The sequence below is a fragment of the Rana temporaria genome, chromosome 3 (assembly GCF_905171775.1).
Source record: "Rana temporaria chromosome 3, aRanTem1.1, whole genome shotgun sequence".
NCBI classification, from domain to species: Eukaryota; Metazoa; Chordata; class Amphibia; order Anura; family Ranidae; genus Rana; species Rana temporaria.
In genome coordinates, this window is record NC_053491.1 from 41,623,818 (window position 1) to 41,651,413 (window position 27,596).

At 47.4% G+C, this 27,596-nt stretch overlaps 1 protein-coding gene across 3 annotated transcripts in view; it reads left to right on the forward strand.

The window, feature by feature from the left end:
• Window positions 1-10,667: 10,667 nt before the first annotated feature.
• The window catches only part of LOC120931216 (AP-3 complex subunit sigma-2), a 96,734-nt gene continuing 79,805 nt past the window's right edge, over window positions 10,668-27,596 (forward strand). The window contains exons 1-3 of one of the 3 annotated variants that reach the window (XM_040342450.1): window positions 10,668-10,920; window positions 11,892-11,983; window positions 26,800-26,911. In XM_040342450.1, coding sequence (XP_040198384.1) covers window positions 10,852-10,920; window positions 11,892-11,983; window positions 26,800-26,911 — 273 coding nt within the window. In that variant the 5' untranslated portion in view covers window positions 10,668-10,851. Of the gene's footprint in view, window positions 10,934-11,891; window positions 11,984-26,799; window positions 26,912-27,596 lie in introns of all 3 variants that reach the window. The other 2 variants (XM_040342448.1, XM_040342451.1) reach the window with 2 other exon arrangements.

Below are 27,596 nucleotides of genomic sequence, written 5' to 3' on the forward strand. Positions count from 1 at the left end.
GCAAAACCGCTGCACAAATACAGTGCGACATAAAAAATTGCCAAGAATGCCATTTTATTCCCTAGGGTCTCTGCTAAAAATAAATGTATAATGTTTCATGGTGTTAGAAGTAATTTTCTAAGAAAACATACCGATTCAGGCTCGGTTCACACTGCAGCGATGTCCGACATCGGATGGGATTCGCACCACACCGCATGCGATGTCTGTGCGATGCGCTTTCAGCCATACAGATTGTATGGTTGAATTTGCATCGCATTCGGACCAAACTCGCACAGGACCCTTTTTTTTTGGTCCGCACCGGAATCTGATCGCATCGGTGATCACACCTATGTGATCCGATTCCTGTTCGAATTGATAGTTTGCACTACGATCTGATTTAGGGGTGTCATTAACTTTTTTTAGTTGACACTCCCAGCAGTTTGCATAGTGCAGTGTGAAATGCCGCTGAGAGAAATGCGATGCGAGAACCCGCAGTGGATTCGCAGGGTTCCCGCATCGCTGCAGTGTGACCCGAGCCACAAACTTGTAAACCAAAAGTGTCAGAAAAAGTCTGGCCTTCTAATGGTTGGTTATAAAGAAATGTTGTGTCCTGTGATATACACAGTCATCCAGGAGTGATATAATCTTGGTGAGGATGACAGACATTTAAATTTTTAAAAGTAAAAGTACAGCCTAGAAGCAGGCACCAAAAGGTTTTTTGTGATCCTTCTGTGTCTGATTTCCTCATCATTAGGCCCTTGTTCACATTAACCACTTAAGCCCCGGACCATTTAACAGCCTAAAGACCAGAGGACTTTTTACAATTTGGCACTGTCCTGCTTTAACTGGTAATTGCGCAGTCATGCAATGTTGTACCGAAACGAAATTTGCATCCTTTTTTCCCCACAATTAGAGCTTTCTTTGATTGCCTCTGCAATTTTATTTTTTGCAATATAAACGGAAAATTTTGAAAAATAAATTATATTTTCTACTTTTTGTTATAAGAAAAATCCAATGAACTAAATTTTAGTCATACATGTAGGCCAAAATGTATTCAGCCACATGTCTTTGGTAAAAAAAAGTCAATAAGCGTATACGTATTGGTTTGCGCCAAAGTTATAGCGTCTACAAACTAGGGTACATTTTCTGGAATTTACACAGCTTTTAGTTTATGACTGCCTATCTCATTTCTTGAGGTGCTAAAATGGCAGGGCAGTACAACCCCCCCCCCCCCCCCCAATGACACCATTTTGGAAAGTAGACACCCCAAGGAAATTGCAGAAAGGCATGTTGAGCCCATTGAATATTTTTTTTGTCCCAAGTGATTAAATAATGACAAAAATAAATTGCAAAATGTCACTAAATGATATATTGCTCACACATGCCATGGTTATATGTGGAATTTCACCCCAAAATATATTCTGCTTCTCCTGAGTATGGGGATACCACATGTGTAGGACTTTTTGGGAGCTTAGCTGCGTACGGAACCCCAAAAACCAATCACAGCCTTCAGGATTTCTAAGGGCGTACATTTTTGATTTCACTCCCCACTACTGTGACAGGAGTGACTTTGGGTCGGGGATTTGTGGGACTCGGCTTGCCCTGGAGAGTTCTGGAGGCTCCTTGTCCAGCTTCCCCAGGCCCTCTTATGTGTAGATCACCCCATGTCCCTAATAGGTGCACAGGGTGAATGAGAACCCCGCTATGATCTGTGTTAGTCAGACTCTATTTACAGCCACACTAGAACCTTGTAAAATGTATATATAATGTGTGCTGTATGTGTGTGTGTGTATATATATATATATATATATATATATATATATATATATATATATATATATATATATATATATATATATATATAATGTGTGCTGTCCCATGCTGTTGGACTATTTTCTGTGATGCGGTGTGACTATTCTATTGTGGCTGCCTAAACTATTATGGGATGTGCAAGTGTGTTTGCTGTGAGGAAAAAGGGAGGGGGAAACCTCCCTGCTGATAAGACTTTATTGAGAAGTTTGAACACACCTGACCTGTGTGGCCATTGTCATTGGACAGTTTGACCCGCCCTATTTTCCAGGGGTAAAAGGGATGTGTTTTTGAGGAGGGATATCTATGTGTCCATGTGTGATAATAAAGTCAGTTTGTTTTGCCCTACACCGAGGTGTGTTGTGTCTGGACTGAGGGGCTAAAAGAAGCTTGAAAGGTGCTGGATCTGAACAGAGGAAGCATTGACAGCCCAACCCCCCAAATAACCCCATTTTGGAAAGTAGACACCCCATGCTATTTGCTGAGAGTCCATGGAATATTTTATATTTTGGGGTGTCAATCCAGTGTCTTTAACCACTTAAGGACCGCCTCCTGCACATTTACTTAGGCAGAATGGCATGGTTGGGCACAGGCACGTACCTGTAGGTCCCCCTTTAAGTGCCCAGCCGTGGGTCGCGCGCGTCTCGGTCCGAAGCTCCGTGACCGCCGTCACAGGAGCTGAAGAACGGGGAGAGGTGTGTGTAAACACACCTTACCCGTTCTTTACAGTGGCAATGTCACTGATCGTCTGTTCCCTGATATAGGGAAAGGTGATCAGTGACGTCACACGTCACACGTCCTACAGTTAGAAACACATGAGGTCACACACAACTAGGGTTGTCCCGATACTAGACTCGGTATCGATTCCGAGTTTTTGCGGGAGTACTTGTACTCCCGCAAATGCCACCGATGCCTGGCCGAACACTCGCACCCCCCCACCTGCCGCTTGGTTAATATGGGCGGGGAACATTACAGCTTTCATTTGAATAGCTGTAGTGTTTCCCGCCGCGTATAGACACTCCCCCTTGCTCGGGTGATCTGTCCAATCCCGAGCAAGGGGGAGTGTCTATACGCGGCGCTGCGGGAAACACTACTGCTATTCAAATGAAAGCTGTAATGTTCCCCGCCCGTATTAAGTAAGCGGCGGCGGCAGCATCAATGTATGGGGGACATGGCTGCATATGAGGGGACATGGCTGCATATGGGGGGGACATGGCTGCATTTGTGGGGGGACATGGCTGCATTTGGGGACACATTTAAAAAAAAGTATCGGTATTCGGTATCGGCGAGTACTTGAAAAAAAGTATCGGTACTAAATAAGTGGTATCGGGACAACCCTACACACAACCCCTACATGAGGAACTATTCCTCCCACTGACACCAATGATGGGGAACTATTCCTCCCACTGACACCAATGATGGGGAACTATTCCTCCCACTGACACCAATGATGGGGAACTATTCCTCCCACTGACACCAATGATGGGGAACTATTCCTCCCACTGACACCAATGATGGGGAACTATTCCTCCCACTGACATTATTCTATATTTTACTCCCACGGTTCACAGTCTGGCCCCCCTAAGGTGTAAAGTGAAGTAAACTGGCCCTTTGTGTAGAATATTTGGGGCCCAGTGATATACACGGTGCTGAGCGTTCATATTGAATGTCCCCCAAATTCATGAAGGCCGCTCCCCTGCGTGAGGTGACAATAGAAGGTCATGTCTGATTTGAGGGACATAAGGGTGTGGTCGGGCCGTTGAAGCGGTTGTAAAGGTTCATGTTTTTTCACTTTAATGCATTAAGGTGAAAAAACATCTGATGTTTGACACCCCCCCGTTTACTTACCTGAGCTCTCGATAGTCCCGCGTCATGAACTGGGCTTTATGGCTCATTCATTGGATGATTGATAGCAGCGTAGCCATTGGCTCCCGCTGCTGTCAATCAAACCAATGACACGGCGCACCAGGGGGGCGGGGCCAAATTATACAGTCGGCAGCTATAGCCACCGGCTGTATCACGGGAGCGCGCCCGCAAGAACAAACCCCCATGGGAGAGAGATTGCATGAAGGGGGTTAGTTCTTGCGGGGAGGAGCCGAGACAACAACTGAGGGACCCCAGAAGACCAGGATTGGGGCCACTCGGTGAAAAACGAGATGCACAGTGGAGGCAAGTATGTATGTTATTTAAGTATGTTATTCAACCGCTTAAGGACCGCCGCGCGACCATTTACATCGGCAGAATGGCACGGCTGGTCACGTGGACGTACAGGTATGTCCCCTTTAAGATGCCCAGCCGTGGGTCGCGAGCGGTCCTGTCCTTCCTGACCACGCCCCCGATTGCCGCCGGTGTTCCGCGATCGGGTCACAGAGAGGAAGAACGGGGAGAGGCGAGTGTAAACAAACCTTCCCCCGTTCTTCCTAGTTTGGCTGTCAGTGATCGTCTGTTCCCTGAGTTAGGGAACGACGATCAGTGACGTCACACGCACAGCCACGCTGATTAGTAGTAAAAAAATAAAAAATTATTAATAAAAATGCTATGAAACTATCCCCTATTTTGTAAACGCTAGAAATTTGGCGCAAACCAATCAATAAACGCTTAATGCGATTTTTTTTTTTACAAAAAATAGGTAGAAGAATACGTATCGGCCTAAACTGAGGAATTTTTTTTCTTTTAATATATTTTTTGGGGATATTTATTATAGCAAAAAGTAAAAAAAACATTGCATTTTTTTGTCGCTCTATTTTGGTTTATAGCGCAAAAAATAAAAACCGCAGAGGTGATCAAATACCACACAAAGAATACGCTATTTGTGGGGAAAAAAAAAGGACGCCAATTTTGTTTGGGAGCCACGTCGCACGACCGCTCAATTGTAAGTTAAAGCCGAACGCAGTGCCGAATCGCAAAAAGGGGCAAGGTCCTTTACCTGCATAATGGTCCGTGGCTTAAAGCGGGAGTTCACCCGAAAAACAATTTTTAACATTAGATTGATGCTCATTTTGTCAAGGGGAATCGTGTAGTTTTTTTTAAATCGAAGCAGTACTTACCGTTTTAGAGAGCGATCTTCTCCGCCGCTTCCGGGTATGGTCTTCGGGACTGGGCGTTCCTGTTTGACAGGCTTCCGACGGTCGCATACATCGCGTCATGAGTAGCCGAAAGTCGGTGCGGCTCTATACGGCGCCTGCGCGCCGACGTTCGGAAAATCGTGATGCGATGTATGCGACCGTCGGAAGCCTATCAATCAAATAGGAATGCCCAGTCCCTCAGCCCATACCCGGAAGCGGCGGAGAAGATCGCTCTCTAAAACGGTAAGTACTGCTTCGATTTAAAAAAAAACACCCGATTCCCCTTCACAAAATGAGCATCAATCTAATGTTAAAAATTACGTTTTTGGGTGAACCTCCACTTTAAGTGGTTAAGAAAAATAAAAATGCGGTCCTTTACCACCCCTTTAATGACAAGCAGCGGCCTTCATCTAACGCACATTACTACACCATAAACACGGAAAAGGCTCCAAACCTTTCCACAGGCCATTCCCAGCGTTCCATTCAAAAAATGCCAACTGCCTGGCTGACTCTCTGCCTTCATCACCTCACTGCGAATTCCTGTCAGCTGGGATCTCCAGACTTGTCCCGCCTCAGAGGATCTGCAATCACGCAGCTAAGAAGCTGCCCCATTATATCTCTATGGAGGAGTGTGAGGTGAACACAGGTAGGTGTCTCCAACCTGAGAAGACCTGGTATAGCGCTGCCATAGGCCAATGAGAGGACAGAGAGCATAGCGGACACAACTCCGATACCTGATCATTGTCCAACATCAGGGGGTAACTAGAAATCACAGGGCCCCATAGCAAAATGTTGTATGGGGCCCCCTCCCCCCCCCCCAGAAAAAAAAAATCACGCCCACCAAAATGCCCCACATCCTTTATTTGATATCATTATAACTAAAGAGGACCTGTCATGGCTCTATACATGTATAGGAGTATAAAGAGGACCTGTCATGGCATTATACGTGTATATAGAAGTATAATGAGGACCTGTCATCAGGGCTGTGGAGTCGGTAGATAAATGTTCCGACTCCTCAGTTTTATGTACTTCCGACTCCGACTCCTCTGTATTAATATGCGAATGTATTTTATACATTCCTTGAGGGAAAGAAACGCAACCTACCACAGGACTACTGGCTGGGAAGCCAACAGTCTACTGTATTGCACAGTTTAAGCAAAAGACAAACACAATGAAAACAATCAAGTGGCTGGATAGTAGCAGCAGGCATAAACATCATGAACAGGATCTTTACCAGTTCAAAAATACAAACCACATTATTTGGTTGTTTTAGAACAAAAATAAAGCTTATCTATAATGAACCAAAAACAAAAATCAGTAAAATCTAGAAATGGTTTATATTAATCTTGAAATGTAGTTCTAGGCTTAGCAAATGCAAATCAATTCAATGTAGAGTTCTAAGGAAGAGAATTGCCTCTGCCAGATCCTCTTTCATAGAGGCTCTTAGGTCAGACTTTATTATTTTTAGGCCTGAAAATAATCTTTCGACACTGACTTGGGTGGGTGGCATTGCAGTAACTATTCTGGCCACATCACTAACGATCTCTGGATAAACAAGGATGGCTTCTTCAACAGTAAGTTTTGATGAGCGATCATACTTTTCAACTTCTTTTAGTGCTTTATAAAACTCCTGTTGGAATTTTTTTATTTGGACACTTACTGGTTCTCTAACATGCGTTCCCTGTAAAAGCAGAACACAACACTATGGAAAGTATAAGTATTGCAGCTCCTAATTGTGCGTTGCGTGCCATATAGTGAAGCACATGAAAAGCATGCTTCTTCACGGTCACTTAACGTGTTCGTTTTGCGGTTACGTGAGGCACTGCATGCATTGGTCTTTATTCTTACAGTAGAGAAGTCATTAATTATAACTTTTTGTGAATTGGGACATTTAAACTTGCTTTTTTTTTTTTTTTATTCCAATCTAAATTTAGTAGGAGTCGGAGCATTGTTTGCCGACTCCGACTCCAGGTACCCAAAATTTCCCCCGACTCCGACTCCACAGCCCTGCCTGTCATGGCTCTATACATGTATGTAGGAGTATAAAGAGGACCTGTCATGGCTCTATACATGTATGTAGGAGTATAAAGAGGACCTGTCATGGCTCTATCCTAGTGATTAGGAACAGAGATCTCTCTCCTCCTCCAGTCAGTCCCACCCCCCAGTTAGAAACACCTCCCAGGGAACACATTTAATCCCTTCCCTGACAGTGACATTTACACATTAATCAGTGCATTTTAATAGCACAGATCGCTGTATAAATGTGAATGGTCCCAAAAATGTGTCAAAAGTTTCTGACCTGTCCACCGCAATGTCGCAGTCTCACAAAAAAAAAAAAACAGATCACTGCCATTACTAGTAAAAAAAAATAATAATAATAAAAATGCTTGAAGTGCATAATTTCTATTATTACATTGTTATATAAAATAGTTCAACTCACCATATTGCAGAATCAGTAGGAGCCCCGAGCGTGTCACCTGCCTTCAGATGCGGATTGTCACTTGCCGCGTCACCAGATGCGGGTTGTCACCTGCCACACATTGCAGATTGTTACTTGCCACAATGTCACACATTGAGGATTGTCACTTGCCACACAATGCAGATTGTCACTTGCCACATCACCTGCCACACATTGCGGATTGCCACTTGCTGTGTCCCAGAGTAAAGGCAGGCAGCAGAGAGATAATGTAATCTCTCTGCTGCCCGCACAGTGGGGACGGAACTGCAATGGTGCAGATGATGTCATCTCTCTGCTCCCCCGCCCGCTGATTGGCAAGCAAGCCCGCTCACCCGCTGACTGTTCTCCTGTTCTGCCCGCAACGCCCAGGTGAATGGAGCGTGCTGGCAGAACAGGTGGAGCGGGCTGGCTGGCAGGTGGACGTCAATTTGCCTCACAGTGGAGCGGGCTGGCAACAATTTGTCTCACAGTGCAGCGGGGAGTGGAGCGGGCTGGCGGAAATTTGCCCCTCAGTGCAGGCAGGGCCGGTGCTAGGCAATTTGGTGCCCTAGGCAAGACCAGCTATGTGCGTCCCCCCCCCCAAAGAAAATGTCCCTGCATCCATCATATGTAATGTGCACCAGTAAATTTAAGGGGGTGGGGTGGTATGAAGATTACAGGGGGTGGTAGGAAGATGACAGGGGTGGGTGGTAGGGAGCTGACAAGTGTGGGTGGTAGGGAGCTGACAGGGAGGATGGAGATGACAGGGGTGGGTGGTAGGAAGCCGACAGGGGTGGGTGGTAGGAAGCCGACAGGGGTGGGTGGTAGGAAGCCGACAGGGGTGGGTGGTAGGAAGCCGACAGGGGTGGGTGGTAGGAAGCCGACAGGGGTGGGTGGTAGGAAGCCGACAGGGGTGGGTGGTAGGAAGCCGACAGGGGTGGGTGGTAGGAAGCTGACAGGGAGGATGGAGATGACAGGGGTGGGTGGTAGGGAGGTGACGGGGGTGGGTAGTAAGGAGGTGACGGGGGGATGGAGATGACGGGGGTGGGTGGTAGGGAGGTGACGGGGAGGATGGAGATGACAGGGGTGGGTGGTAGGGAGGTGACGGGGAGGATGGATTTGACGGGGGTGGGTGGTAGGGAGGTGACGGGGAGGATGGAGATGACAGGGGTGGGTGGTAGGGAGGTGACGAGGAGGATGGAGATGACAGGGGTGATAATATGTATGACAGCCTCAGAAGTAGGATGGTGGGATCATCGTGCTCCTCGTCATCCCCCTGTTCCTGGCATCCCACTGGGATGCCAGGAACAGGGGGATGACGAGAAGCATGATGATGACAGCAGACAGTAGGTGGCATCACAGCATTAGGGCTGTGTGTAAGGTCATCACAAGCAGCTGGTAGCAGGGACGTTCGGGCGCCCTTGTTCAGGGAGTGAAATCGTATGCTTGCAAGCCAGACCCCCCCCCCATCATCATTAACCACTTGCTGACGGCCGTACGACTTTGTACGGCCGCAGCGCGGCTCCCATTCTCTAACAGGCCGTCTTTTTACGGTCGCCCCTTTGCACGTTCCCCTGAGCGCGTAGCGGGGAACTTTTGTGCTGGCCGTGTCCCTTGGACACAGCCAGTCACAGATCGCCGTGAACGGCCAATCGGAGCGGCCGTTTCCTAGGCGATCTGTGCGGCCAATGAGAGATGATCTCATATGTTTACATATGAGATCATCTCTCATTCCCGGCTCTCGCAGACAGCGGTGCTGTCAGGGAGAGAGGAGACGGATCTGTGTCTCTTGTACATAGAGACACAGATCGGTCACCCCCCCCCCAGTCACCCCCCTTCCCCCACAGTTAGAACACTAATATTAGGGTACACATTTAACCCCTTCCTCACCCCCTAGTGTTAACCCCTTCCCTGCCAGTCACATTTATAGAGTAATTAGTGCATATTTATAGCACTGATTGCAGTATAAATGTGAATGGCGCCAAAAATGTGTCCGCCATAACGTCGCAGTCCCAATAAAAATCGCAGATCGCCGCCATTTCTAGTAAAAAAAAAAGAAAATAATTCTGTCCCTTATTTTGTAGGCGCTATAACTTTTGCGCAAACCAGTCGCTTATTGCGATTTTTTTTTTTACAAAAAATATGTAGAATACGTATCGGCCTAGACTGAGGATAAAAAAAACGTTAAAAAAAATTGAGCCATTTATTATAGCAACAAGTAAAAAAATTTATTTTTTTTCAAAATTGTCGCTTTATTTTTGTTTATAGCGCAAAAAATAAAAACCGCAGAGGTGATCAAATACCACCAAAAGAAAGCTCTATTTGTGGGGAAAAAAGGACGTTAATTTTGTTTGGGAGCCACGTCGCACGACCGCGCAATTGTCAGTTAAAGCGACGCAGTGCCGAATCGCAAAAAGTCCTCTGGTCAGGAAGGGGTTTAAGTGCCCAGTAAGGAAGTGGTTAAAAAACCATTGCAAGCCAAGCCAGACCCCCCACATCATCATTAAAAAACCATTGCAAGCCAAGCCAGACCCCCCCCCCATCATCATTAAAAAACCATTGCAAGCCAAGTCAAGCCAGACCCCCCCCCCCAAAAATCATTAAAAAACCATTGCAAGCCAAGTCAAGCCAGACCCCCCCCCCCCCCCAAAAATCATTAAAAAACCATTGCAAGCCAAGTCAAGCCAGACCCCCCCCCCCCCCCCAAAATCATTAAAAAAACATTGCAAGCCAAGCCAGACCCCCCCCCCCCCATCATCATTATTAAAAAACCATTGCAAGCCAAGCCAGACCCCCCCCCTATCATTAAAAAACCATTGCAAGCCAAGTCAGACCCCCCCCCCCCCCCAAATCATTAAAAAACCATTGCAAGCCAAGCCAGACCCCCCCCCCCCCAAATCATTAAAAAACCATTGCAAGCCAAGCCAGACCCCCCCCATCATTATCATCAAAAAAACATCAGGTCCCCCTCACTCAGCCTGTGCTGTGACTCACGTCTGCCACGATGCTCCCCCACTGGGTTCTGGCGCGCTGATACATGTCCCGCCCTCCTCCTCTAGACCAGCTAGTGTGACAGACAGCACACTGGCTCTATCACACGAGCTAGTCTTCTCTAGGAGGAGGAGGGCGGGACATTTATCACAGCGCGGCGCGCTCTTTTTTAAATCGTCCGCTGCCGCACTCAGCAAAGCCGTACAAAAGAGCCGCACTAGACACGCGGCGGTGAAAAAAAAAAAAAAAACCTCATTGCCTTACCCTGCTCACCGGGCCCCATAGCGCCCGCGTGGGTTGCTATGGCGGTAGTTCCGCCACTCATGATCCGTCCGCCGCTGACCGTTGTTTCGTCAGATTAGGCGACCCGTCAGAATGTGTAACGGAAGTGACGTTTCGTCGTCGCCATCTTGCTACACCCGCACTCCTCCACAGTAATCGGCGAAGGAAGTGGCCTGGCTGAAGGAGCCGAGATTTCCCCGGAAGTAATATCAGCCGCATAGAGGAGTGTTGCACCGGAAGTTGATGACACGGTGGAGGAAGTAGTCTGTCTGCCTGACAGAGGGAAAGATGATTAAAGCTATTCTGGTGTTCAATAATCATGGCAAGCCGCGCTTCATACGTTTCTACCAACACTTCGTGAGTTCTCTCTGTGTGTTATATAATACAATATATCCCAGTTCTATGTGTGTGGTTTGTGTATATATTCCAGTCCTATGTGTGTGGTTTGTGTATATATTCCAGTCCTATGTGTGATTTATGTGTGTATATACCAGTCCTGTGTGTGTGTATATATTTCTAGTCCTATGCGTGTGATTTGTATATATATATATATATATATATATATATATATTTTTTTTTTTTTAAACATTCAAATTGTGTATATATAGTCCTGTGTGTGTGTGTGTGTGTGTGTGTGTGTGTGTGTAATATATATATATATAAATATTACACACACACGACTATATATACAATTTGAATGTTTAAAAAAAAAAAAAAAAAAAAAAAAAAAATATATATATATATATATATATATATATATATATATACACACAAATCACACGCATAGGACTAGAAATATATACACACACAAGACTGGTATATACACACATAGGACTGGAATATATTGTACTATATACACAATTCACACACATAACATAGGACTAGAACATTTTTATATATATATATATATATATATATATATATATATATGTGTGTGTGTGTGTGTGTGTGTGTGTGTGTGTGTGTGTGTGTGTGTGTGTGTGTGTGTATGTATGTATGTTCTAGTCCTATGTTATGTGTGTGAATTGTGTATATAGTACAATATATTCCAGTCCTATGTGTGAATGTAGTACAGTGCAGTCCTGGCTCTGTGTGGTTTTATGTACAATAAATGGGATTGCCCTAACACCATGTACAGTGCTGTGTATGAACCCCCCCCCCCCCCACCCCCCTTCTGTGTACACAATCTCAGCATAATGCAGAAAATCTCCAACAGATATGAGAAGGGAGTAGAGGCCGGTCCCCGCCTCTCTCTCTGTATGGGTAGTGGAGTAGAGGCCGGTCCCGGCTCTGTCTGTTCTTTCATATTGCATTTTTGTTTCTTGCAGCCAGAAGACATGCAGCAGCAGATTGTCCGGGAGACCTTTCATCTGGTCTCCAAGCGAGATGACAATGTCTGTAATTTCCTGGAAGGAGGAAGGTAACGTCGCCATACATGACAGCTTTGTTCATTGATGCCAACAGTAAAAGGGGGTACTCTGCAGGCAGTGCTGACTCCTGTCTTGTACCTTGTAAATGATGAATCCGATTCAATGTGCTGAGCTGAATGGTCTCCTACAAGTGTCAGTGTGATTGGCTGAGAGGTTGTGTGATCACCCAAATGTATTTGTGGCAATAAGAGAAAAACAACTAGTAGAGGTCGACCGATATGGGTTTTTCTCTGGCCGATGCTGATATTTAGAAATCGGGGCGGCCGATTTTTGGATTGGGATGCATTGTGGAGGGGGATGGATGGATGGTGCTGGCCGTGGGGGATGGATGGATGGATGGTGCTGGCCGTGGGTGGGGGATGCATTGTGGAGGGGGATGGATGGTGCTGGCCGTGGGTGGGGGATGCGTTGTGGAGGGGGATGGATGGATGGTGCTGGCCATGGGTGGGGGATGTGTTGTGGAGGGGGATGGATGGAGCTGGCCATGGGTGGGGGATGTGTTGTGGAGGGGGATGGATGGAGCTGGCCATGGGTGGGGGGATGCATTGTGGTGGGGGATGAAGATGATTGAGTTGCATTGTGAAAATGGATGAGGGTGAGAGTTACATTGTGAAGAGGCTCATATCCACCCAGAGTCATCCTCATCCATTTTCACAATGCAACTCAATGCCAGCTTGTCAGTCTCAGTCAGGTGTCCCATCAAAGGAGTCTGCATGGGGCACAGCAGCACACATTACGTTTTTGACTTGCCCTCCATCCATGCAGGGAAGGAGGTAGTGCTGGCCACGATCACCTGACAGGGCCCAATCAGTACATCCATCCCCAGTCCAATCCATGAGGGCCCAGCCTCTGACATAATCCTGCCAGGCACCCCTCTTCTACACATGTTCCTTCCCAGACAAGATCCCAGTGGATGCACCCCCCCCTTCTATATAATGTATAGGTCTATCAGACATCCTCTCACTGCTGTCGGCTCATCATCTGAAGATCTCCATCCTCTGACAGCTCACCCCCCCATCCTGTAATGGGCTCTCCCTGTCTCCCCCACCCTATGATGGGCTCTCCCTCCTGTCTCCTCAGCACCCCCGGGTCCGGTGTGATGAAAGGCCCTACTCCTGCAGTGCTAGGCCCCCCCACCCTGTTTCACACAATGGTGGTCGGTGTGTATAAGATAGGAATGAATGAATGGAGGGTTGGTTGGCTGGCTGTGGATGCGGTGTGGGAGGAGTAAGGAGAGGGAAGACACACTCACCATTGCTCCTCTTGATCTCCACATAGATCCCGATCTGGATCTTGCCGAAGCTTCCTGCCATGCTCAGCTCCCCTCCAGGTCAGCGCTGCCCCCGGCAGTGTTACTAGTCAAACAGGCGGCAGCGGCTCAGGCTTGTGACATGATGTTTGATCATCATGCTTTCATCCTCTGCTACAGCCCGCCAAGGTAGGGGGGCGGGGCTGAGCGGTGCTACTGAAACTTGTTTCTCTTCTCTATAGGGGCCGGCGCAGGCTATCAGCGGCACGGGTGAATGATTTCTCGTGCTGCTGTAGGTGGAACGGGCACTGGAAAGCAGGGTATAGTGTAGCAGCCGAAAATCGGCCTAATTTTCACAACAATGCCGCTTTATTAAAAACGGGCAAATATCGGCCGATATATCGGTCGACCTCTACCAAATAGTGTTGGATGTGACTGATATACAAAGTATGAACAGAAACGGATATAGGGGGTTATTTACGAAAAGCAAATCCACTTTGCACTACAAGTGCACTTGGAAGTGCAGTCGCTGTAGAGCTGAAATGAGGGAAGCTCTGCTGGTTTTATCATCCAATCATGTGCAAGCTAAAATGCTGTTTTTTATTGCTTGCCCCCCTCGGATCTACAGCGACTGCACTTTCAAGTGCAATTTCAAGTGCAAAGTGGATTTTCCTTTCGTAAATAACCCCCATAGTGTCCACAGGGAACCCCTGTAATGGAGCTCTAGTCTAAAGGGCGCTGTAGATGTCGGCGCCCGTCTTATTTGTAAATATCTCCTCAACCAAGGAGGTTTGGAAGATATTTTTCGAGGACCTACAGATAAGCCTAGATTAAGGCTTACCTGTAGGTAAAAGTGGTTGTAATGGGTTTACAACCACTTTTTTTTTTTTTTTTTGCAAATCTGTTTATTGAATTTTAAAACATTCAACAAAGAGAAAAAAAAATTACAACATTAACATACATTGGTCATAGCAAGAACTGACTGCGGTACAAAGAGAAATATGATGAGGAGCAAACTGTTGCATGGAACACGGTGGGGAGCTCTAGTCATCACAGCGGGCACAGCAAGCTGACGATCTCTGGTAAAAGGACAATGCCGGGCTATATATAGAAATAAAAGGGTGGGGCCCAGAAACACATGACATAGTTATAATTGTGGAGTCCTGTACATCAGCAGGGAATAGAAAATTAGGTATGGTGTGGGTCAGTGGCTGTGGAGGGATCCGCCAGCCATTTGGACCAAACCTTGTCGTATTTTTGAGGGCAACCCCTGTTAGCATAGCAATCTCTGTAAAGAGGTAGGCTGTTGTTGACCAATTGTTTCCACAGGGAGATAGGAGGAGGAGTAGGCTTACGCCAGCTAAGGGCTATGGCTTTGCGGGCATAAAAGAGAAGTAACCCGACCAGGGTGCGGCCTGCCACAGTGGGAATTATTTGTTCTATCAGGCCCAACATACATATTTCTATGGAGGGTTGGAGCGATATAGTGGTGATCTGTGCAATGAGCTCTAATATCTCTTTCCAGTAGTCGACAATAACTGGGCAGGACCAGAAGATATGGGCAAAGTCACCTGGTATTGTACCACAACGCCAACACCCAGGGGGGGAGGCGGGGTTCATTTTGTGTAACCTGTGCGGGGTAAAATATGCGCGGTGAACCATCTTGAACTGAATTAGTCGGTCTCTCAGGGAGACCAGGGATCTAAAGGGGAAGTCCCACATGTCATCCCAATCGTCATTATCAAAGTCAGGAATGTCGTGTAGCCATTTGTTTCTGAGTTTATCTAGGGAAGGGAGGGAGGTCATTATTAAGTGAGAGTACAGTCGCGAGGTGGGTTTACCTGCACATCCTGACCTGAGGAGGGTCTCTAAAGAGGACTGAGTGATCTGGAGGGGAGAACTGGAGAATTGATGACCGAAGGCATGGGAAAGCTGTAAATATCTAAAAAAATAGCTCTGTGGGATGTTGAAGTCTGATATCAGTTTGGGGAGTGGGGCCAGAGATTGATTGGAAATTACTTGGGCCACCGTTTTAACACCGAATTTGGTCCAGGCGTGGGGTTCGGGCAATTTGTAAATGTGCTCAAGGGTGGGGTTCAGCCACAAGGGGGCAGCTGGGGAGAGTGCAGTCTTAGGGTATCTTTCGATTCTAAGTCCCACCCCCCATGCACGAAGTGTGGTGCGCATGGAGGGGGTCAATGGGTATGGGGCCTTGGGGCCGCGAAAAAGTAAAAATTTCAGCGCTTCCAGTGAATTTACCACCGCCGCCTCAACCAAGGTAGCGGGGTTGGTCGTATCAGGAGTAAGCCACCAGGCCGCTGTAACTAGTTGGGTGGCCAGGAAATATTTATATAGGTCAGGGCACGCCAGGCCTCCCTGGGAGGACGGGCGTATTAGCGTCGACCATCCATACCTGGGGGACTGGGTCCCCCAGATGAAGGATGCGAAGAGGCCATGAAGCCGGGTGAAAAAGGATTTGGGAATCCATTGCGGAGATTGGCGGAGTAAATAGAGAAATTTGGGCAGGATTTTCATTTTTATGAGGTTTATCCGACCTAGCAATGATAAGGGTAGTGACTCCCATGCCTTCAGTCTCATCCGTGTCTCCTGAACCACAGGGGATAGATTTAGGGGCAAAAAATCTGAAGCTTGCCTCGAGATCATCACCCCGAGGTATTTGAAGCTCTCAACCCATTGTAGGGGTATATCGGAAGGGGCGGTGGTGCGGGCTGCGGGGTCTATGGGGAACAAAAGAGACTTGGACCAGTTAACCCTGAGGCCCGTGACAGCAGAGAAGGAGTTTAGGATCTGCAGTGCCCCTGTGAGCGAGGAGTCTGCATCATTGAGGAAAAGAAGGAGGTCGTCTGCATACAGGGCGACCCTCTCCTCCAGCCAGCCAACGCGCAGGCCCCTGATGTGCAGGGAGGTGCGCAGGGCCTCCGCCAGTGGTTCCATCGCAATGGCGAAAAGGGCCGGGGAGAGAGGGCAACCCTGCCGCGTGCCTCTGGACAGAGGGAAGGGCTGTGACAGACCCCCCCCCAGCTTGACAGCAGACGTGGGGTGCTTATATAACGTCTGTAACCACTCGATAAATACTACGGGGAACCCCATCCTACGGAGGACCTCCCACAGAAAAGGCCACTCCACAGTGTCGAAGGCCTTCTCTATGTCTAAGGAGGCCACCACGCGGGAGCCTTCATTAAGGTGTTGTGCATGTATGTTGGTAAATAGGCGTCGCAGGTTGACGTCTGTGGCTCTATTAGCCATAAAACCTGTTTGGTCAGTCTCAATTACAGACGGCAATAGGGGTTGTAGTCTCATAGTGAGCAATTTGGTGAGAATTTTGAAGTCTGCGTTAAGCAGGGCAATAGGCCTATAAGAGGCGCAGGAAGTGGGGTCTTTAGGGGCTTTATGGATTAGTATTATGTGTGCGTGGCTCATTGATGTGGGAAGGGCGCCCTCCCTCAAACAGTGAGAAAAGAGCTGGGCTAGTTTTGGGGCAAGTAGGTCCCCATGGGTTTTGTAAAACTCCATTGGGAGGCCATCAGGGCCTGGGGACTTCCCTGCAGGAAAGGATCCGATGGCCTTTACAACCTCCTCTGGGGTAATGGGTCTCACTAAAGATTCTCTCTCGGCATCTGAAAGCCAGCCGAGTGCCAGGGGGTCCAGCCAGGGCGACAAGTCCTGTGGCCTGAAATCCGAGGGCAACACGGAGGTGTAAAGGGAGCTATAGTAATGTCGAAATACGTCTAGTATGTCCGGGAGAGAAGAAACCGACTCACCCGAGGGAGACACCACACTGGGTATCACCGTCAGGGGCAGGTCATGTTGAGCTAACATAGCTAGGAGGCGGCCGTTTCGGTCCCCCTGTTCGAAAAATCTTTGCTTGGTACGGTAGAGATCCAACCTAGTGAGTTCTGTCAGATGGAGATGCAGCTCCCGTTTAGCTGCGGTGAGGACCTCAAAGCTAGAGTCAGTGGGGTCGGCCGCGTGGGCCCTAGCCTGGTCATCTACCCTGTCCTGTAGCTCGGTTGTAGTAGTGGCTTGTTCCCTGCGGATCCCAGCTATTGAGGAGATGTACTGGCCCCTAGTGAAGGCCTTAAAGGCGTCCCAGGTGACTTCAGGGGAGGAGGATCCTGCATTAAGGTCCCAGTAGTCAGTGAGGCGAGGTGGGATAGAGTCAGTCAAGTCGGCGTGGGAGAGCCAATGGGTTCCCAGACGCCAAAGGGCGGAGGTTCGGGAGGCGGGGGAGCGAATGGTGAGGAGGAGAGGGCAGTGGTCTGACAGCCCACTAGGCAGGTATGTAGCGTCCAGCACGTCTGTCAGCATGGCCAGGTTGGCAAAAGCTAAGTCAATGCGCGAGGCCGTTTTGTAGGTAGTGGAAAAGCAGGAGTAGGCCCTAGTCGAGGGGTGTTTCCACCTCCAGACCTCGGACACTCCCATTGCTTGCGCCCAGGTAGATAAGTCTGAGGAGCAATGTTTAGGGGGGATTGGTCTGTCTAGGTCCGGGGCTAGGATGGCGTTAAAATCGCCCATAAGCAGCAACTTGGCAGGGCAGTATGGGGTAACCCGGTCCAGGATGGCGTATAGGGTGGAGGCCGAGAAGGGAGGAGGGATGTATATACTAACCACAATATATCTTGTTCCCCAAACTGTGAAAACCACTATCACGTATTTGCCCTGGGGGTCAGTGTGAATGTGTTCCATTACGCATGGAAAGGATTTGCTGACCAGCACCGAGACTCCCCTGGCATAGGTGGAGTATGAGGCATGAAAGGCTCTCTGGATCCACGGCTTCTTTAGTGTCAGTAGTTTACTGCCCATAAGGTGCGTCTCCTGGAGCAATATCATGTGGGGGGAGTGTAGTTTTAGATACTTAAATAATACTGCTCTTTTAAATTTGGAATTGAGCCCCCGGACATTCCAGGATAAGATATTGAGAGTGGACATGTCACGTGTGGCCATTAGAGGAATTCATTATGACATTGAGGAGACGCGTGGTAACGCCAACAGTGTGTAACAAGAGCTGCATAGATCCAGAGAGCCCCCTGTAGGAAGAGCCATGACCAAACATTAATCATACAGACAAAAAAACCATACACAGTAACAAGTAACAAAAGAACATTTGTTGACAGAAAGGTGTCAACCCTGCCCGTCTCTGCTGGCATCCTCGGGAACTTAGGAGCGAGCAGATTGGGCTTATACCCAGAAAATAACAATTTAACCCCTTAAACTTTACTCAGCAACAGTTTGGTGCTGCACGCGAGAACTTGTAGAAGTTCTCCGGGGGCAAGCTGGTACCGGGTGGTAACAACACTTCGTGCTGTACCTAGGTCCTCGGAGTGGTTCCCAGCTCGGGTTGGCCTAAAACAGTAGGCGAAGGCAGGGGGGTTGGTTCTCCCCACGGTACTCGGGGCCTGGCGAGTAGTCCGCTAAAAAATGTGGAAAGCACCAGGCCCACCACTGCTTGTGTACCAACTGAACCGTGGGGGGTCAAAGCGAGTCACTTGACGATGTACTGGTCGAGGTGAGGTGGCTTCGGTACTGCAGGAGGATTGAGTAGGATACAATAGGCAAGGATGTTGGAAATTCGTGCATCTGGAAACATTATGGGAATGGGTCCTCAATGCAAGGTGGTCAGCCAGTCGTCGGCGTCTGCTGGGTTGTCAAAGAATCTGACCGCTCCATTGTGCTGGACACGCAGGCGGCTGGGGTAGAGCATGCTATATTTTATGTTCCTGTCCCTGAGTCGTCTACGAACATCGTTGAAGGTCTTCCTCTTTCGCTGCAAATCGGCCGAGAAGTCAGGAAAAAGAAGAATGGAGGCGTTGCCATATTTAAGGGTGGGATGCTTGCGGGCTTCGGATAGAATCTTGTCCCTGTCTCGATAGTTAAGGAAGCGGACTAAGAAAGGCCTGGGGAGGTTCCCCGGGATGGCGCGGCCAGTGGGCACCCGATGAGCCCTTTCAACCACGTAGGTAGGAGGGACATCTGTGAGGCCCAGGAGGTTTTTGAAGAACTCCTCTGCGAATTCAGCCGGGTGCTCCCCCTCCTCCCTCTCAGGCAGCCCCAGGACACGAACATTGTTGCGCCTGAGTCGATTCTCAGCATCATCAGATTTTGCGACAAGGGACTGCACAGTGCGCTGCAGCTCAGCAATGGAGGCGGCATGGGTGGTAGTAAGATCTTCAGTAGCGGATATTCTGGTCTCGGTTTCAGTCATTCTCCCCCTTATTTTGTCGAGGTCATTTCTGATAAGGTTGCACTCCTCCGCGAGACGATCAATGCGCACAAGCAGAGAGGTCCTACTCTGCTCGATCGCAGCAAGGATCGTGGCTGTGCTATCTCGTGATGGCTGTGTGGGCTCCTCCACCACTGGAACCCCTCCCGGATCCATCTCCAAGTCAGCCAGTAGGGCCTGGAGTCGTCCAATCAGTGTGGGGTCAGACTGCAGTGAAGAGAGTCTCGGCTGCTGGGGCGATGAGCCGGTCCCGGCGGCCACTGAGTTCTTCTTCTTCCCCTTTTTGGAAGGGGGGGACATCTGGCGAGACACTAGGGGGGTCCCCAATACTGGAGCAGCACGTGCCCAGAGTAACGTTCAGGAGGCAGCGGGGGGGGGGGGGGTGGCCCAAAGCGCAGTGGGTGGTGAGCCCGGGAGAGCACAGTTCAGGCAGGTAGGCAGCAATCTCCCCCAGCTCCCAACACACCGCAGTCACACAGGCAGAGGCAGTTCAGTGTGGGTAGTGGGCAGGAAGGGCAGTCCGGAAGGCCCAAAGCAGGGGGGGAGCCAGGCAGAAACAGGGCAGAGACACCAGGCCCCAGGACACTACCACTGGCCCACACAGTCAGTCACAAATGGGCAGCGCAGCAGGGCTCTGCAGGAAGGCTGATGGGCAGTGAGGCAGATGGAGGCAGCAGGATCCGCTTCCGGGATTGGGGACCGAGCGCGGTGCACCTCGGCGGGGCAGCCGCTTCAGGAAACAGCGGTGCTGTGGAGGCTTCACTAGGCCGCGGCCGCTCCCGGTGGCCCAGCAGATCCCCGGAACACACCTGGCAGGTGAGGGGGTAGAAATATAAATAAATGGTGATTCTGCGCAACATATCACACTAATGGAACAGTGATATCACATAAGCAAGATAAATGTAAGAGCTGACAAATAATCAGCATATAGTATTAAATGCAAAGAGAATAGTGAGTCCAAATATAAATATATATATACTCAAATAATGAATAGTGAGTCCAAAATATATAATACTCATAAGGCGAATGTGCAAAAATATATAAAGAATATTGTGCAAAAAAAAAAAAAAAAAAAAAAAAAAAAAAAACGGAATGGAAGTTCAATCCCAATAGTAAACACAAATCAGCTGTCAGGGCAGATATTCTGAATGCACTGGATGAAGGTGAGCACCAGCTCTATGGTGTGAGTGCACGGCCGTGCGATAGAAGATAAACCAGATCCCTGGCTGAGCTCCCGGGACTCTTACCTCTCAGCCCTCCTAAATGGGCATTGATGTACAGGTCACTCGCAGCCTTCTATGGATGGTCCCTGATGTTTCCTCTCTTGATCTGATGGATCCTTCCTTAGTTGGGACAGATGCTCCTCGAAACCAGATGGATGATGTGGGTTATAAGAGAGAGAGAGAGGGGACTCCCATAGTGAGGTAACGTTTGGTGCAGGTAAAATATGTTTATTGAGGAAAAACCTGCACTTACATTAAAAGAAAAATAAAAGTGCAACGAGGAAACAAACAAGCGGCGTTTGAATCGCCAGCTTACGTCACTCCGGGTGTACGTCCTCCAATTCCTACGCGTTACGACACCACGTGTCTTCGTCTGGGGCAGGTGAGGGGGTAGGCAGGAGGATGGAGAACAGACTCAGGGAGGAGGGATGGCTTCTTACCGCACGGTTTTGCGGGGATCCAGACGCTCAGGCCGGGTGCAGGCTGGCAAGATGGCGGCGGTCGGAGGCTGAGTAATCCTCTCTCCCCCGGCCGTCCACCGCAGAATCCCCACTCAAGATCGACACAGGGCCCACCAGGGGACAGGGAGGAACAGCCGGGTAGGTTTGCCAGACCAAGTTGGGCAGTTAGGTGCACGGATGGCACAGGATTCCTTTCAGGATACCCGGAGCTCCTCTCAGACACGTCCGCCGCTGTTCACATCCGGACACGCCCCCGTTTACAACCACTTTAACATGAACTGTTTTTAGCAGACCAGAATAAAAAGAAAGAATATGTGAAGTGCTACCACCTTACAGAAATTTAAAATAAAATGCTACAGTCAGGTCCATAAATATTGGGACATCGACACAATTCTAGTCTTTTTGGCCCTATGGATTTGAAATGAAATGATATATGTGCTTTAACCGCAGACTTTCAGCTTTAATTTGAGGATATTTACATCCAAATCAGGTGAACGGTGTAAGAATTACAACATTTTGTATATGTGCCTCACACTTTTCAAGGGACCAAAAGTAATGGGACAGATTAACAATCATAAATCAAACTTTCACTTTTTTAATCCTTGGTTGCAAATCCTTTGCAAAAACTTACAGCCTGAAGTCTGGAACACATAGACATCATCAGACGCTGGGTTTCATCCCTGGTGATGCTCTGCCAGGCATCTACTTCAATTGTCTTCAGTTCCTGCTTATTCTTGGGGCATTTTCCCTTCAGTTTTGTCCTCAGCAAGTGGAATGCATGCTCAATCGGATTCAGGTCAGGTGATTGATATGGCCATTGCATAACATTCCACTTCTTTCCCTTAAAAAAAACTCGTTGGTTGCTTTCGCAGTATGCTTCGGGTCATTGTCCATCTGCACTGTGTAGTGCCGTCCAATGAGTTCTGAAGCATTTGGGTGAATATGAGCCGATAATAATATTCCCCGAAACACTTCAGAATTCATCCTGCTGCTTTTGTCAGCAGTCACATCATCAATAAATACAAAAGAACCAGTTCCATTGGCAGCCATACATACCCACGCCAGGACACTACCGCCACCATGCTTCACTGATGAGGTGGTATGCTTTGGATCATGAGCAGTTCCTTTTTTTTCTCCATACTCTTCTCTTCCCATCACTCTGGTACAAGTTGGTCTTGGTCTCATCTGTTCATAGGATGTTGTTCCAGAACTGTGAAGGCTTTTTTAGATGTTGTTTGGCAAACTCTAATCTGGCCTTCCTGTTTTTGAGGCTCGCCAATGATTTACATCTTGTGGTGAACCCTCTATATTCACTCTGGTGAAGTCTTCTCTTCATTGTTGACTTTGACACACATACACCTACCTCCTGGAGAGTGTTCTTGATCTGGCCAACTGTTGTGAAGGGTGTTTTCTACACCAGGGAAAGAATTCTTTGGTCATCCACCACTGTTGTAATTCCTACACCGTTCTCCTGATTTGGATGTAAATACCTCAAATTAAAGCTGAAAGTCTGCAGTTAAAGCACATCTTGTTCGTTTCATTTCAAATCCATTGTGGTGGTGTATAGAGCCAAAAAGATTAGAATTGTGTCGATGTCCCAATATTTATGGACCTGACTGTATATACTATAATCACAAATGAATACTCCTAGTGGGAGGATTAAATAAAACACAAAAATGATATTGCATGAATTACAAATAGTGTGCAACCAGTGACCTCTAGTGTATAAAATAAATAAAATCAGATAATAAAGACCATCAATCCAATGATATCTTCTGTAAAAAAATGCTGTCCACTCACAATCCAACGGTGAATACTAGCAAATGAGTAGCTTGTCACCCAGTGGACCCTCCACCAGTCATACTTTGCGCTCACCTCCCAAAGCGCCCCCCCATTAGGCCAAGTAGCACTTTTCCCCTTTGGGGTCTCAATCCAGTGTCTTTAACCACTTGCCGCCCGCCCACTGTCAAATGATGGCCGGACGGGGATATGCGGCTCTTGCGGGGGCGCGTGGCGATCGTGGCCACGCCGTGTTGCTAGTACACGGTGCGACCCCGATCTCTCTAAGGACCCACGGCCGTGGCTCTTTAACCAAGTGCTATGTGCAGTCAAACACGGGGATGCCTGTAATATGCAATCATCTGAGGAGAGGAAAGCAGATCAGCGGAATCACCTCACAGAGGACATCTAGGCACTGACTACAATAAAGCACCTACAACTGCCAGCAATCAGTGGCCGCTAGTGATGCCAGTCAGTACTGGCTATCAGTGCCCATAAGTAGGCCATATTCGTGCCTTCTCTTTAGTGCCACCTAATCAGTACCCATCAGTGCTGCTTCATCAGTGAAGGAGAAAAATTACATATTTATAAAATTTACTAACAGAAACTAAAACTACTTTTTTGTTTTTTTTGTTTTGTTAGGCCCCTTTCACACTGGGGTGGGAGCAGAGTCGGCAGTAAAGCGTCGCTTTACCGCCAATTTCGCGGCGCTAATCGGCCTGATAGCGGGGCGACTTTACACCCGCTAGCGACTGAGATAGGGTTAAATACCGCCGCAAAGCGCCTCGGCAGAGGTGCTTTGCCAGCGATATAGCCGTGGTGTCCCATTGATTCCAATGGGTTGGAGCGGTATACACACCGCTCCTTCAACGGTCCCAAGATGCGGCTAGCAGGACTTTTTTTCAGGGATTTCACATTTGAGACACAGCAGCAGCAGCTGTTTAGGGTCGGTTTGCAGGCGCTATTTTTAGCGCAATAGCTCCTGCAAACCACTCCAGTGTGAAAGGGGTCTTAGGAAAACAAATGAACCCAGAAGTGATTAAATACCACCAAAAGAAAGCTCTATTTGTGTGAAGAAAATTATAAAAATTTCACATGGTTACAGTGTAGCACGACCGCGCAATTGTCATTTAAAGTGTGACAGCGCTGAAAGCTGAAAAATGGCCTGGGAGGGGGAAGTAATGGAAACATAAGGGTAAAAAAAGAAACTGGCATAGTGGCATAGTGTAATACTGTAAAACAAAATGTATTTAAAACGCAAGCAACTATTCCGCTCACATTTAATAATGCACTAGCCCTGGTGCATACAGGGGATGAACTTGAACATACGCAGATTAGATGGACTTTATCTGATATATAAATGTGTGTTATATTTCTTTTATCCACTAGAGGTCACTGGTTGCTCACGTTTTTCTATTGTACACCAGAGCACAACTCACTGCAGCGCATCAAACACACACAGCATAAATTGTGGTGTGCTGTGTTACTAAAAAAAAAAGCTGTGTGTGCTGTGTATTTTTTTTTTTTTTTTTTTTTTTTTTTTTTTCATCCTTGCCTGCCCATTCATGTTTTTGTAAGTAAAGCTGGCCATACATTATACAATTTTCTTTTTCAATTTACTTTAGACTTGCCTTCAACTATGTAGTGCGAGGGCCTGCCTGATTACATACGAATGGAAAGTGTTTAGGTTTGACCTCATATTTGTTTTTGATAAATCTAAAGGAAACTTGTACAAGAAAATTGTATGCTGTATGGGCAGCATAAGTGTGTGTGTGTGTGTGTGTGTGTGTGTGTGTGTGTGTGTGTGTGTATTTTTGGCTAAAGTAGAGAATGGCTAAGAATACTGTCAGATTTTATTTTAATTTTTTCTTCTGTTTGTCTGTTCTATCGGCGTGGTTCCTCTTCACTGCCCAGATGCACAGAGGGAAGGAAAACACATTTTTTTTTTTTAAGAATGCATCAATCCTCCAGTGGGGGCACAGAGAGCAATACAAAACCTGACGGATGCTAAAATGTTCACATTGGTGTAGATTCATGTACCTGTGCTTCTTGTTACGGCGGCGCAGCGTATCGTATTTACGTTACACCGCCGTAACTTACAGGAGCAAGTGCAGTATTCACAAAGCACTTGCTCCGTAAGTTGCGGCGGCGTAGCGTAAATGGGGCCGGCGTAAGCGCGTGTAATTCAAATGGGGAAGGGGGGGCCTTTTTTTTTATTTTTTTGCTAATATGTGATGACCTGACGTGATTGACGTGATTTACGAACGGCGCATGCGCCGTCCGTGTACATATCCCAGTGTGCATTGCTTCCAAGTATGGCGCAACGATGTATTGGTTTCGACGTGAACGTAAATTACGTCCAGCCCTATTCGCGAACGACTTGCGCAAAAAACAATTCAAATTTCGAAGCGGGAACGACGTCCATACTTAACATTGGCTGCGCCACCTTATAGCAGGAGCAACATTACGACGAAAACGACTTGCGCAAACGACTTAAAAAAACTACCGCCGGGCGCATGTACGTTTTGTGAATCGGCGTAACTAGGTAATTTGCATACTCTACGCTGAAAACGACGGGAGCGCCACCTAGCGGCCAGCGTGAGAATGCACCCTAAGATACGACGGCGTAAGAGACTTATGCCAGTCGTATCTTAGGCTAATGTCGGCGTATCTTGCTTTCTGAATACAGAAAGAAGATACGCTGGCGCAGATTTGAATTTACGCGGCGTATCTATGGATACGCCGGCGTAAATTCTCTCTGAATCTACCCCAATGTATCCAAAACAAACCAAAAAAGTTTTGTCTTTACATACAATTAATTTGTAATGGTTTATACTGCAAATGCACATATCTTTTTATTTTTTCCAGGTGTGTGTGTTTGTGTTTTTTTATTTTTTTTTATTTAATTTTTTTCCTTATTTTTGGATAGAGTAAGGGAAGGACCCCTGTCAGTTTCTTTTTGCCATCCATCTCCCATTAGGGAGATTTCCCTTCAATTCCTGTACCATAGCCAAAACAGTAAGTGAGAGGAAATCTCTGCAAATTTAGGGAATCTCTTCAGGTCAACAAAACTAGTGTCCCCCGTTTGGAAGATTTCCCCCTGGGAAAAAAAATAGGGTGAATCTTGCTAACAGGGGGCAGAGTTGGCAATAATAACCTTCTTCTCTCTTCCCTATTAAAAAAAAAAAAATAATAATAACCTTCTCCATCTCCACTCTGTCCAAAAAAAAAAAAAAAAGAGTTTTGCGTTTAAAAGAGAAGTATGTGGTTTGGGGTTTTTGCAGATTTATACTTGCCTTGGTGGATGCAGCATCAGTCCCCCGCTGGGTCTAACACTGAGAACGGAGCGATCTAATATAGCCGATTGCTCTGTTCCTATAGCTTCCTGAGCATAGAGCTGCTGATTATCAGTCACAGCTCTCTGCTCTGCTGCCTCCACGCTCACCGGAGCGCTGGGCTGTCGAGGGATCGGCTGGCTTAGCCTCTCAGTGGCTCGCTGAGAGGCTGAGCCAGGTGCTGCTCCAGGCATGTGGGGGGATCCTGACTCCAGTGACATGATCTTGCCTGAGCCTGGACCGGTTCTGTGACGTTGGCAGGAATCGGACTTCAGTCCTCTGTCTGCTGAATATGGCTCACAGGAGTGGAAAACAACCTGCACTCCCGTGACCCATAAGCGAAGTACATTCAAACAAGCTTTGGCTGTACATCTCCTTTAATCTTTTAAACGGCAAGACTTGAGGATTAAAAAATCGGTGCTGCCCTTCCTTTCTTTAACCCTTTTCAGCTTTTATTTAATGAAACTGTATTTTACACAGCTATTATAATGATGGTTTTATTTATTATTTTTCTATAGTTTAATTGGTGGGTCTGACTACAAGCTGATTTATCGCCATTACGCCACGCTGTACTTTGTGTTCTGTGTGGATTCCTCTGAAAGTGAACTGGGAATTCTTGACCTCATCCAGGTAACTAACAACATTTTTTTATGTGTAACAGAAGCTTACATCAGCTTTGTCTATGGACAGTCTATTTTTATTGTAGTAAGAGCTGCAAGTTGTCATTTTATGGAATGGATTGTGTACAGTTTACTGTAAGGCCAGGTTCACACTAGTGCGTTGCGTTTTGGAGCTCTGTTGTCTTTGCGAATTTCTCTATAAGGTGTTCTGCAGATCAACTGCATTTTAGTTGCAGATCAGGTGCGAATTTGTAGACCTGGGAGAGGGGAGGGGGAGGGGGGAAGTGTATTGAACTGAATGAGACAAATACTGAAGAGAAATGAACACATCTGCGAATTCAGCTGCGTACCCATAGAAGATAATGGGACTGAATTTGCACCTGAACCGCACCGCAAGACATAAAAAACGCACGCGGTTTGGAGGCAATACGCAGTACGGATGCATCGCACATATGTGAACCAGCCTCATTGAAAACAATGTATTTTGAAATGTCCTGCGAATTAGATGCGGTTTAAGCCGCACTCAATTCGCATAGGTGTGCACCTGGCCTAAGGCTTCAGTTTTTATAGCATAATAGGATATTGATTACAATTCCCTGCTGAATCAAAAGTGACGAACTTTAATTTGATCTTCTCAGAATTATATCCTGATGGAGTTGGTGGGCTTGGCTGTTCTGTTGTACATATAGAAATTA